General features: G+C 33.4%; 2 protein-coding genes across 9 annotated transcripts; both read right to left on the bottom strand.

Moving 5' to 3' along the window:
- Positions 1 to 14: 14 nt before the first annotated feature.
- Positions 15 to 3,472, bottom strand: LOC120768876 (endoplasmin). Its single transcript, XM_040095633.1, has 5 exons — positions 3,282 to 3,472; positions 3,091 to 3,180; positions 2,816 to 2,898; positions 1,336 to 2,612; positions 15 to 1,215 (listed from the first exon to the last, which is right to left on the bottom strand). Exons 1-5 carry the CDS (start codon positions 3,319 to 3,321, stop codon positions 312 to 314), a joined length of 2,394 nt encoding a protein of 797 aa, XP_039951567.1. The 5' UTR covers positions 3,322 to 3,472; the 3' UTR covers positions 15 to 311.
- A 719-nt stretch (positions 3,473 to 4,191) lies between these two features.
- Positions 4,192 to 13,193, bottom strand: LOC120768177 (discs overgrown protein kinase). Of its 8 annotated transcripts, none has more exons than XM_040094775.1 (5): positions 13,104 to 13,180; positions 11,709 to 11,823; positions 8,739 to 9,080; positions 8,092 to 8,181; positions 4,192 to 8,026 (listed from the first exon to the last, which is right to left on the bottom strand). In XM_040094775.1, the coding sequence occupies exon 5, from the start codon at positions 7,950 to 7,952 to the stop codon at positions 6,642 to 6,644; it is 1,311 nt and encodes a 436-aa protein (XP_039950709.1). In that variant the 5' UTR covers positions 7,953 to 8,026; positions 8,092 to 8,181; positions 8,739 to 9,080; positions 11,709 to 11,823; positions 13,104 to 13,180; the 3' UTR covers positions 4,192 to 6,641. The 8 variants fall into 8 exon arrangements, with proteins under 8 accessions (XP_039950709.1, XP_039950703.1, XP_039950695.1 ...); XM_040094769.1 differs by lacking the exon at positions 13,104 to 13,180 and adding an exon at positions 12,552 to 12,603; XM_040094761.1 differs by lacking the exon at positions 13,104 to 13,180 and adding an exon at positions 12,412 to 12,521.
- Between the last annotated feature and the right edge of the window lie 708 nt (positions 13,194 to 13,901).

The raw sequence follows: 13,901 nt of genomic DNA, 5'->3' as shown, positions 1-13,901 counted from the left end.
TACAAGTAGAAATATTTTTCATCATTTTGAGAAGTTTATGTATGTATGTATATACCAAAATTGAGCACTAAAAATGCGCTTTGTGGAAATGTATTAATCGCTTTCTGAGGTAGTATATAATATTACCTTGCGAGTAGCGAATTTGCCTTCTCTTATTTCGATCACTATAATAAATACGAATTCAGAGTATGATGCAGAAACTTACATGCAATGCAGGCGAAATGATAAAGGGATCAAACTGAAAAAAATCAGTCTACTATTCATAAAAAATGTAATTTTTATCTAAAGACCTAAACTTAAATTTTTCTAATTTAGAGTTCATCGTGAACCTCATCATCCTCGCTGTCTTTGTTCTCTGATAAATTGTCATTTTCCTCATCGTTTGCAGTATCGCCGGCAATATCCTCATCATCTTCATCTAGCTCGATTTGTTCATCTAATGGCACTCCCAGAGATTGGCGCATCATTTTTTCGATTGTATCTGCGAAATCGGATGTCTCTTGCAACATGAAGCCTGAACGCAAAGTGGCCGTGCGGAACATCATTACAGCCATGTCCTTCGCTGTACTGTCGGCTTCATCAGCTTCGACGCGGCGCAGGAGTTCACGAATAAGTGGATGACGGGGATTTATTTCTAATGTTTTTTTCTGATTCAAGTAGTAGCTACGTTGAGGATCATCAGACTTTTGGTGTGCATTGGACAATGCCAACCTTTCCATGTTACCAGTCCAACCGAACATTCCAGCAACGAGTGCACATGGTGAGTTACTAAGGCGTTCTGAAACTTGTGCCTTCAAAATTTTATCCTTCAGTGCCACTTCATTCAACCATTTTACGAGTGGTTCAAACGTTGATTTTAGTTCCTCAAATCTTGATTTGCTTTTCTCGGACTCGTTTAATTTAAATCCCTCTTTTGCAACATTTTGGAATTTCTTACCATCAAATTCAGGCAGGGCGGAAATGCAGTATTCGTCAACAGCCTCGACAAGGTAAAGGACTTCATAGCCCTTGCTCAACAGACGTTCTACAAATGGTGATTTTTCGACTTCGGCGCGGTTAGCGCCTGCAATAAAGAATATATGTTCCTGTTTTGCCTTCATACGTTCAACATATTCAGCAAGGGAGGTGAGATCTTTTCCGTTGGACGATTGGAACCGCAAAAGCTTGGCGAGCCGAGAACGATTACTGGGGTCTTCCATGATACCGAGTTTAATGCTGGAAATTAGAAGAAAATGTATAAAGACAAGCTCCGAAAGAAAGTAGAATATTTAAAATTGATATTTAGTATATTTATATTTAAAAAACGGAGATGTTTTTACTATCTTCTTTACTTACTTGGTTGAGTATTCTTTCCAGAATTTGCTGTAGTTATCCTTATCGATCTTTTTAATCATGTCTAAAACCTTGCGAACCAACTTCTTCTTTATAACCTTGATTAACTTATGCTGTTGAAGTGTTTCACGCGAAACGTTTAAAGGCAGATCGTCGGAATCAACAACACCACGAATGAAATTCAAGTAATTGGGCATCATATCATTAAATTCGTCGGTTATAAAAACACGACGTACGTATAATTTTATATTATCGGCTTTGGTGCCATAACGATTGAAAGATTCTGATGGCTGAACTTTTGGAATGTATAATAAGCTCTTGAATGTAACTTCCCCTTCTGCAACAAAATGTGTGTGTGTTAGAGGTTCGCTGCTGTCTTTAGTAAGTGTCTTATAAAACTCTGTGTATTCATCCTCGGTGACATCGGCTGGTTTGCGAGTCCAAATAGGTTTACTGTCGTTGATTAGTTGCCAGTCCCAAACAGTTTTGGAAACTTTCTTTGTCTTTGGCCTGTCGACGTTTTCAGATTCTTCCTCAACCTTAGCTTCGTCATCGCTATCTTCTAAGTTGTCTTCAGTCTTCTCTGACTCCTCAGTTGTGGAATCTTCTTCGATTGGCACATCTTCTTCAATAGTTTTACTTGACCACATTAAAATCGGGAAATTTATGAATTGAGAATATTTGCGGATCAATTCGCGTACAGTATCTTCCTCTAGGAAATCTTGGGCTTCGTCCTTCAAATGCAAAGAGATAATAGAACCTCGTTTAAGGGTGTCACCACGAGGATCCTCAACAATACTGAAGCTATTAGCGTCCGATTCCCAAATGTATTGTTTATCAGCATTATGCTTTGTAGTAACGACTACACGATCGGCTACCAAGAAAGCAGAGTAGAAACCAACACCAAATTGTCCAATCATGTCATTAAGGTCTTGGCCAGATTCTGTTTTCGACGTATCTTGCATTTTAGATAAGAAATCGGCAGTGCCCGATTTGGCGATTGTACCCAAATTGTTGATCAGATCTTGATGAGTCATTCCAATACCAGAATCCATAATATGTAAAATCTTATTGTCTTTATCAGCCTTAATGCGTATATTCAATTCTGGATTAGTATCCAATTCACCCTTATTCGTGAGGGCAAGTAGGCGTATCTTATCAATAGCATCAGAGGCATTGGAAATCAATTCTCTCAAGAAAATTTCTTTGTTTCGGTACAATGAGTTTATAATGAGCTTCATCATGCGATTTACCTCCGTCTGGAATGTAAATTTCTCCGCCTATGGTACATATAAAAGATTAGATGTAGATTAATAATTATTTGCATTTTTTAAATCAAAATGTATTGGTTGAAAACAATTTCCTTTACATCCCAAATGACAGACGTGGCAAAAGTTTAATCTTAACCCAAAAACTACTATTTCAATAAAACCACATACTTCATACATAATAAGCAAAAATCAAATATTTAAACCTTACTCACCTTCTCTCGGACCTCCTTCATCTGTGCAACACTCAATCCATCCAACTTTATGGCCTCTTCCTCACGCTTGAGAGTTTCAGCATCTGAACGAAAATTTATTAAATTACAGTTTATATATGTTAACACATTTAATACAAATAATAAATGCCTTTGCGAATATTTTAGCAGTGACGTGTACAAATCACGCACAGATGAAATTAGGCGATATCAGCTAATAATATCGATAGCAAGTGAAAGGCAATATATACTACGTATACAAATGTGATTTGCCTTACCTGTTCTGGAACCTTCCTTGAAAGAACCTAAATCCAAATCAATAGTTTCTACATCTTCTGTGCTTTCATCTGCTAGAATCTCTCCCACACCTATAAAAAAAAAACATTTATAGTAATATTAATTACACTATAACATATTATAAAGTCGACAGAGATTTGGATATGCCGGTATACGCGGTATGCAAACTAACCTGCTAAAAGAAGCAAGGCCAACAATAATAAATACTTCATTTTAAAGTGCAGCAATCCTTTTGAACCTTTTCTTGCTATTTATTGATGCAGTTTATCCAATCAATAAGCAACTTTCAGAAATTGCAGAACTCCTTTTATTACAAAATATTCTCGACAAAGATTGAAACCAACTGAAATTGCAATTAACACTCAACTGCAAAATAATACACAATGTACGGTGGTTAATATTCAGCCAACTGTTCTCTCAGACATGTTTCTTTAGTACGGACAGGGTTGCATCAAAAGGTTCACACGGATTCTTCTTGTACTCCAATATACTGGATTTTAATTCGTTTGCCCTTAAACTTAATTTTTTTAACTATTTAAGGCAGACCCATGTTATTAGAACATTCAAGCATAATTTATACATTCCTTTATTTTGGATAAACGCAGTCTTAAATGTACAATTTGCAAACAATGTATTGATGGTATAGTTACACACCACACTTTTACAGTGAAGAGAGCCACTACAAATGTCGAGCAATGATTGGTCCAAATCATATGAATATTTAGTACAGTTCATAACCAAAACTGTTATCGAAATTGTCTAATGAGATTTGGGTTTCTCTATAAATTTACTGATTTTTTACACCGTGCTAATTGGACAAAAATACCTAATTCAAAAAGATAGCTTCAAGAGATAAAGTTACTACTAGAAATACTTAAGACGCCCACAATTTTTAATTGTGTTCGTTGAAATTCTAACAAGAATGAACAATGGACAACAATAATTTGACCAAGTCCAAATATTCAACTTAGTACAAGGGCATGAATATTTAATGAGCTTTTGAAAACCTTTTCCATGACAGCTTTCTAAAGCACTGTTACCCATCCAACATACGACCAAAAGAATAATAAAAAATTGGTGGATACTGTTAATTCATATAGTTACGTTTTATTTTCATATCTCGTATTTATATGCATTGAATTGAATTAAATTAAATATTTATCAGTTACTAATAGCTAATTAGGGACTCCATCTACGTGTCCTTTGTCGTTTGCCTGTTGCATTAATTATTAAAGATACATTTAGTTGTGTTCTTTTTTGTTGTTTTTATGTTTCAGTTTTTAAGGTATTTTATATTTATAATTTTTGTTACTATGTTTCTTATGAAATATGTATTTAGATATATTACATTTCTAGCGCATTCTAAGTAAATTTACTTCGTAATTAAATAGTTTACATATAACTACTTATAGTAAGTTTAGTTTTAATTAAAATTAATAAATGTTTTTGTTAAGCTTTATTCCACATTTGTATATTAAACATATATATGCATATACATATGTAATTTCTAATATATTTAAATGTTCGATTTTGTTTTTTAATTGGCTTTATCAAATATTTTATATTTATTGCATTAATAATTATGTTTTAAGTGGTTCTATTGTTAAAAAACTAGCTTGGATTTATGCATTAAAATCATTGACAACGAAAAAGATATGCCCTTTATACATATGTATATAAAACATTCCATATTTCTTACTTAAAATTTTCAAGTAAACAATATATAATATATACTCATAATCGTATTATTTTGTTATTTGTATAAGCCTTGTATCTGGAGCAATTGATTTTGATTGATCTTTAATCTCTAGCATTTGGTTCAAATTTTTCAGTGTGTATTCGAGCAAATGAAAATTTATAAACAAAGTTATGTATTGACACCATTCTAGGCTTTATAGAGAAATTATAATTTTAAATGCAGAAGTCAAAAATACATACCTACTTCCTCTTCAGCACACAAACTTTATTATAAACAATCACTGTGTCACTTTCGAAGCATTATAATCAAAAGCCCGATTGTATTTCGTTCTTCTGTGTGCATTAATTACAATATATACATATTTTTAGTTTTAATAAAGCTGTACGAAATATACTTATTTCAGAGATATTCAATAAAATTTTCAGCGACAAAATTAAATTTTAACCATTATGTTAATTTCATTAAATGAGGAAAACGAGCAAATTGCTTGTTAAAATGGTTCCAAAGTTTTGTAAAAACTCTTGTTCAAGTTAAAAAAATATCGAAATTTTTTTTTTAAGTGTATTACAATTGTCTTGTATGATCCTAAAGCAATCGTATCTTGTTATATTCAATATATTTCACTTGCATGTAAAAACAGGAGCTTTTAAAGTTCCGTTCAATAATTTCAGCAAAAATTAAGAGAAAAAATAAAGTTTTAATTCTCAAAATAAGGTATTTTTTCAAATATTTTTTCTTTGTTTTTAATATAAAAGAATTAATAGGTATGGAACTTAAAGAATGATTATATATAAATATACATACAATGCAAAACTATTTGTGTACATGTATATTTTGGGTGGATGAGTTCAGCTACAGCAAATGTACTTTATAAATTTATTTCTTCACAGCTACACCTAGTATATGTAGAGTAGTATTCATCACATTTAGCACGAATTACAAGTTTTATATGCAGCATTGAATTTCTCATTTACAAAGTTAGTCCATAGTATAACTCATCCGCGTACATGTCCAATGTTTTTTATGTTATAATTATTGTTAATGTTAGTTACATACATACTTCGTTTCATTTTGCTATTTTTAAGAATACACCCTAGTTATGTTTTTCTACTACTTCAATTGTGTACTGTTTCATTTTGTCGAATGCCCCACTTAATTCTTGTTAATGTTTCTTCTGTAATTTCAGATTTAAAATGTCAAAAGGAGAAGCTTCGATTTAGGAATATAAACTTAAATATTAAAGGTATTTTAATATATATTTAAGCATTTATGCATATATGCAATATACATTATGGTATACATATATATAAAGTGTGTGGATGTGCACTTACATCGAATACAAACAATATGTATTCAGATTCTCGTATAATTACGGATTAATAGAAAGTATTTAGTTGTTGTTTTGCGCCGATGCGTTTGTTGCGCTAACTAATCAGTTTACTGCAGTTCTTTTTATAAATAAGTTGGCATTACTAATGCTTACGCTTGTAATTTTTATAATTATTATTTTTTGATTCATGTAAAATAATATCGCTGAAAGTGTTCGCTATAAATGTGGGATGGGGATTTTTTAGGATCACAAGTAATCTCCTTGCCACTTTTATGCTTTCATCGTTTATTGGTCGGCACTTATTTTGAAGCATTGCAATGTCTACAACGACTGTCATTACTCAGTGAGTAAAGTGAATAAACGAATTTGAAAATCTAAAACTGCTAAACTAGATGAAGACGACCTGACCTATGCTCTATTAACTAGTTTCAATTGTGTGTATTTATATATATAAATATATATATATGTATATAGTATTTAGTTGAAATCTAAACAATAAAATATTATTTCGCGTTTCTCACGTCGTTGACAACGTTCGGTTGCACACATCCGACACCTCCGCCACCACCACCACCTGGACGCATGCGAATCGATGGTCGTCGCTCGGGCGTATCGTAAGGAGGACGCGATGAGTTTGTGGCCGCCATTGAATCATCCATATTAAGACCGCCACCACCAGTGCCACTGCCCACAACCATTTGGGAAGTGCCGCCACCTCCGACCATTGCCCCGCTACTACTGACCAATGTCTGTGCTCCACCGCCCGAATTCATGATTTGTGCACTACCTATGGCAGCGACACCACCAGCTATTTGTTTTTGATTGTGTTGATGTTGTTGTTGCTGTGTTGCAGACGCTTCTTGTCCCTGTTGGCATTCACCACCACCATCCTGATTCTGTTGTATGGCTTGTGGATTGCGCGGGCCGCCAAATTTTAGCAGATTCCAGTCGAATACGTAGTCATAGGTAAAGCCAAGACGATGGAATAAATTACGAAAGAGTTTTCTTAAATAGCAATAATCCGGTCGCTGCTCAAAGTGCATTTGTCGGCAAAAGTTCAAATAATTTACAAATTCGCTGGGGAAACCTTTGCACAATGACAATATCGTCGTAGAAAGTTTCTTCTCCGAAATGCGTTCGTATTTTTGACGCTTATTAGCTGCCTTCAAACCTTGCCATGGCAATGCACCCAAATTGAAATACATCAGCACGTAACCGAGGGATTCTAAATCGTCACGACGAGACTGTTCAATGCCCAAATGTGTATTGATCGACGCATAGCGGGCAGTGCCGGTAAGATTTTTATTTTCCCGGTATGGTATGTGTTTCAGTGAACGGGCGTCGCGGAATTTTTTCGCTAGTCCAAAGTCAATTATATAAACAAGGTTGCCCTTCTTACCCAAACCCATGAGGAAGTTGTCCGGTTTTATATCTCGGTGTATGAAGTCCCGAGAGTGTATGTAGTCTATGCGAGATATCATCTGATCGGCGAGTAATAGAACGGTTTTTAATGAAAAACGTCGGGAACAGAAATTGAATAGGTCCTCTAATGATGGACCTAACAACTCCATCACCATCACATTGTAGTCACCTTCTGAGCCACACCAGATAATACGCGGTATACCTATGCCGCCCTGCATGGTTTTATAGAATTTCGACTCGATGTGGAGTTGGGGATGTTTCGTACGAATGCATTCTAGTTTTATGGCAACTTCTTCGCCCGTATTGATTGTGGTTCCAAGATAAATATCCCCAAACGATCCTGAGCCAATTTTACGACCCAAGCGATATTTATTTCCAACCCGCAATTCCATATTTTTACAAAACAATGATCTCTAAAGGCTATTTATTCCTTTGTAACTGATGTGTGAAGTTATGGCTTTTGGCGCTGAAATTAAAATATATATTTAGTTAGTTATAGAGAGCAACACAAAGAATCTCAAATAATCAAACCTTTTTAATGTTGAAACAATCGTGCTATCAATTATGAATGACTTCTTCGAGCAGTGCGTCGTTTAGGTTTTCGGTTGTTGAGTTCATAAACTAAAAGGTAAGGAAATATTTGTAATTTACTGAAATTTAGCAAGAGAAAAGGAAAAAAAAATTAAATAAAAAAAATTATTTTAGCTTCTTCAAAAATTGTAATTGACATACAGTTTTTAAACTCAAACAGATATGTCTTTGAATATATTTAGAAATATATTACACACATATTTCAAATTTCTCACAATACCGTTCTTTATATACTAATAATATAATTATTTAATCATACATATAATTGATGTTTTTTATTCAAAAATTCACTATTAGGTAATATTATTTTATTGGTATTTATTTTACTGGTGTACTCGGTCACCGAAAATAGTTAGCTCAATACGAAAAATTTTTGTTTCTAAATTACAAACGTTTTGAAATAAATTTACATTGGTAGCACATTTAAAACCAAAAAGCCATAAGCATTTACATATGTCAGGTTGTTTTTAAAGCTGAAAAATTGGGCGAAATTACCGCATTTTCTATGTTGGTTACAAAATCGTATGATACTTACATGTATATATCTTAAAAATATATCAGTATATACATATCATTTAAAATCTTACCGCGTTGTTTTGTTTTGGTGGTTTCTCTAAAGCCGATGAAAGAATGGAACGGTATAGTATATGTTGCGAATGGTGTCGTATCGTGGCAGTGTGTGGTGAACAGAAAAAAACGGGATTTATGTGAGGCGTCTGTCTGGTTTGCGGCTTTCTGTTAGTTTTTGAATTGTGTGTGAAACTAAGATCCTTTATCCCGCTTCAGGCTGTTACACTGTTATTCGCAAGGAAAAGCGTTTTTGCTTTGAAATACATATTCCGTTAAGAGTATTTACTGAATTGATCCATCAATTAATTGTCGGGTTTATAGAGTTTGGCCGTTGAATTGATTTTCGCTCCGTTTTAGCTCTGAAAAATGTGTGAAAACTTAAATTGATTAGTAAAACATGACAAAAAAAAATAATCATTCCTTGATTTATTGACAAAATTCAGTCGACAACATTGTCTAATAATAGTTCAATACAATAATATATTATTCAGAATATCTTTAAGCGGTTGGACGTAAGTTTAAGCAAGGTCGAACGATGCGACTTACAACGCTATAGGAGGGATTAGTCTCTTTCGCAAACTAGTTATCTCTATGTAAGCGGAGCAGAACTTGATTTTTGTCTGGATAATGACTGTATGATAATGAGAGTATTTTTAACGTTTAACAACAACAATAACAAAGCAGCTTATCCAATCTGTTGATCAATCAATACTTTTATTGCACTGAGAGTTATGTTAATACAGTGAAATTCTCCATTACGGACAGTCCTTCTAACCATACACCTACCATAACCGGACAAATTTCATGAACGATACGTTTTCATTACTGTTTTTTATCCAAAATCAATTTTTATAACCAGACATGAGTTCCAATGACCGGATACAGACATTATTTAAATTTATAAAGAAAATTGTGTCAAATTTGTAGTTCCCATAAAACCGTAAGGGAAAACTAATGATATAATTGTCATTAATTCACTTAACATTGGTTCGCATTTATTAGTTCAATTGATTCTAAGGATATATTTTAAACATATGTTTTGACATGTCCCGATATTTGGACAACTTCCATAGCCGTACAATAACACTGCGACGAGTTATAAGGAATTTCACTGTATATACATAGACATGTTTTGTAAGTATTCCTAAACAAGTAGAAAACTAAATTTTACAACTTTATGCCCCTTTTTCTGTTATGTAAGGAAAGCCCCGCAAATTTTCATATATATTTTAGCTATAACCAATATATTGAAGAGTTGCACTCTTGGAGGTAACATCTCAAATCCATAAACATTAATCTACTTTTTATTGTCAGTACACTACATAAATGAACCAATAACCACGATTGTTACATTTATTTATGGGATTTTACATATGCATCTTTCAGGAAAAGTAACGCATTTTTCCTGCATACAAATTTCATTACATTTTTAATTCGACCATAAATTATTTTGGTAACAGTAGCTTTTAACATACAGTCGCTGCTTCTAGAAGATGATTTATAATAGTATTTCTTTATAAAAAACATATAGACCTTTAATATACACCAAGGACATTAAAAGAACTGTTGTTAAATTATAACTAGATTTGTAAAGAAACAAATAATACGAAAAATCAGCATCCACACACGCATTATCGATCGCCTAACCACACATATACAGCAAACAGCTGACGATAGCAGCTGGAAGAGGAATTGGAAAAGAAAACAAGACCAACTACCAACGTCAACAAAAAACAATAACATAATAGAAAACAAAGAAAACAGATTTTCTCTTTACGCTTTATGAAGACTACATCGCAGTTCATTTGATATCCGTTTCCGACTTTATCTAAACTAACTTCAATTCTACGAAAATTTTATATTAGTACAATATTTTTTCGATTAATGGAAGGAAAAAGGGTCCACAGTAAAACATTAAATGAAACCCCCAATCCATCGTCGCCAAAAGCCGCTTAGAATCCAATTAGAAATAGTATTCTTTTTGCAGTATTTCATCTCTTTGTACACATTCAATAATGATCATTAAATTTCACTGAATAATGAAATTAAACATCCCTAAATTAATTTGGAGGAACATACTGAGTTGACACCCTTTAGCCGGATAAAAATCGGAGTACGTTCCAGTTACGTTAGACCCAACCAATCGACGGCAATGATTACCGCTTCCAGATTCTGATTCAAGTGCACAACTGTTCGTTCATTTATAACTGCATGCACTTATTATTACTGATCTCTATAAAATATCTATATATATAATTTCAGAGGAGAAGAAATGTCTCCTTAACTCAGCTAGAAATGTGAGTGATTGATGGGGAACCGGGCGCAGTTCCTTGTAATTCGCATCGCACGTACATTTTAACTCAAACCGATAACTTCGTTAAATTGCATTCATACATTCTATGCTTTATTAAGTAACCGGATCGGACCCGGATTTTTATCTGGCCAAGGACTGTCAACTCGTCACCATGTCTCGAAATTAGTTCAGAAATCTTTCTGCCGTTACAGAAACATTCTAAGTATATCAATTTCGTTAATCCCAATGTATGTATCGTTTTGTTCTATTTAAAAAATTCACCTAACGTAATTTAGTATCACCAACAGTCACCGGAGCTTTTGTTCCTTTCTTTTGTATCGGTTTTAAAATTAATTTTCAGTCTATATAATAATAACATTAATAAAATTACGAAAGGTATGAAAACACCTTTTAGTTTTTTACAAAATAGACCTAAAATACTCTAACAATCACTTTTTTCTTTTTTTAAAAAATTTAAAAAAAAAATGCTAAAATATAAAAAACAAATTGACTTGCAGTCAATGGCCTTGCATTGGCGAGGGCAACCAGATGTGTTGACACCCGCAAACGGCATAAGGCTAAAAATTTTACTTTACACGAAAGTGATAAAAATTAAACCGAAAACCATGTAAGCAGCTATGGATATAATAAGCGAAACATGTGCGTTGATATTTGTTATTATATTAATACTTACATTTTCTTTGGTCGCGTTGTCTGCTTTTGCCGTATATTTATTTTGGAAATTGAGGGATATAATAAAGACGCACCTGACGACAAAAGCTCACGCACACTCCACATTCATTAGACACCTCGACCAGAAAAAAGAAAAATTAAATTCTTCAATTTTCACAATTTGTAATTAAGAAAGATGTAAACATATTAACGGATATTATTTTATTTTATACAAAAGTTTTGAAGCGGAAAAAGGTGATCTGAACCGATGTTCAAGACGATTTTGACAGTATGTAACAACGGGCAATGGACATGAACGACAAAGTTGTCTAGTACGACTATGCTGAAAATACTGCGAATCCTCCAATATCGCGTGTATGTATCGGTAAATGGATATTTAATTCACGAGACCGTAAGTAAAGATGATACAATTTATATAATATTATTTTATCCTCTTATGTTTGTCGTCTTAGTTATCGAAGGTGTTTTAAGCGTCAAAACATTTTTTTTATATGCCTAGCTACTTTCGTTCAAGCAGAATCCACGCACGCACGCACGCACAAATCAAGAAATTTTCCTTTAGTAATATTTCAATACTTCACACTTATTTAGCAGATGAATAGGTTTAAAACCTTTTTTCCGGACATAAAAGCCCACTTATTCACATTAGTTGCTTCGACAAAATTTTCATTTGTAAAATAATCACAAAAGATTTTCGAAGTCACCTCGTTGGAATAATTTTGTCCGTCCGTTTGCTAATGTTCCGAGCTTGTCAGTGCTATCTACTGTTGAAAACAGTAAATTGCTATTTCTGTATCGTTTCCACTCATACATTTTAAATTAAGGAAACTTTTGTTCATCTTACTTGCGCACACTTAATCAACAACAGTGTGTGCAGCAGCTAGCAGCTCGTTGGCCTCAATCGGCGATGGTATTCGCATTTATTCACCTTCGAATTCGAATGTAAACGGGCAGGGTTACCGTTACCAATTGTTGGTGTAACCAACTAAATGACTGATTGGAATAGGTTTTGGCGCTAACGGAGCTACTGTCTATACATAAAAAATAATTTAATAAAAACTAATTGAATGCCTGTTATAACTTGGCGTTTTTATAAGTGAAAAAAGAACTCATGTCTTTCAATGGCTATAAGGGAAGGTAACCCTGTCTTATACATTTAGTACTTCGAACTTTTTTCTTTATTTTGCTTCAACGTCGCCGTGGCTGCTTATAACCCAATCTTCGAAACCGAATGTTTTTCGCCACTCCGCATTTTTTTTCCTTTTTTTCGTTCACTGAATATCCTACATAGGTGACTCTCCACAACACATGCTAGATTCTTAGGTTACACATATCGATTTAAAATAGGTTACACACGCGATCTCTAGTTTTAGGCACAACTTCTTCTCACACTTACGTTTCTTTTATTATTTATCCGTATATTTGTTGTAAATTAATTTATAATATCACTCAATTTAATCTTTTCAATAAGACTTTGCCATTTCAGCCTATCGAACAGAACTCCAGTGTTGAACAATAATGAATTGTATATTACATGTCGAAACAAAATGTCATCGCATGGTTGAGAACTACGCTAACAGGGTTGCATTCGTTAAACCTAGTTCTCAAGTGAATTTTCCACTTTTATTTGTAATTTTACTCTAATTTAATTATAATTACTTTAGTTATTAAGTCAAAAGTAAATATGGCGTTATACATATGTATATGTGAAAATGTTTCAAATCATGAGACATTTGGGAAATGTTTCTCTGGTTTTACTGCATACTGGACGGAAACATTGTTTGTCAAAGCTTATGAAATAGGATGATAACGGTTATGTTGGAAACTTCGATAAATTAAATAACCGCCTAAGAGTAAAGTTAGAAACCTTAAATTTTATTATAGGCGCGCGGATGCAGACCTGTTTAAATATGTCCCGCTTATTTCAGGAAAAATTTCATTCTTATAAACTACTTATCCCAATTCACCCAAATTCTATCCACAGGATTATGCTTATGACTGGCTTCGCGCAGTTAAAAATTGGTAGCGACCACGTCCATTTTCTATATTGTGAAACCGGAGGGTTTATTTTACTTCAGCACATATGTAAGTATGTATGTATATGCAAACATATTTGCAAATTCTTCTCTGTAGTTGCTTTCATATATGCCATATAAGAAGTATTTAAGTGAAATTTAGTGTGTTATAATTATAA

Source organism: Bactrocera tryoni, chromosome 1 (assembly GCF_016617805.1).
Source record: "Bactrocera tryoni isolate S06 chromosome 1, CSIRO_BtryS06_freeze2, whole genome shotgun sequence".
NCBI lineage: Eukaryota > Metazoa > Arthropoda > Insecta > Diptera > Tephritidae > Bactrocera > Bactrocera tryoni.
The sequence above is the reverse complement of the archived record's forward strand: the minus strand, read 5'-3'. Positions and strand labels throughout refer to the sequence as shown.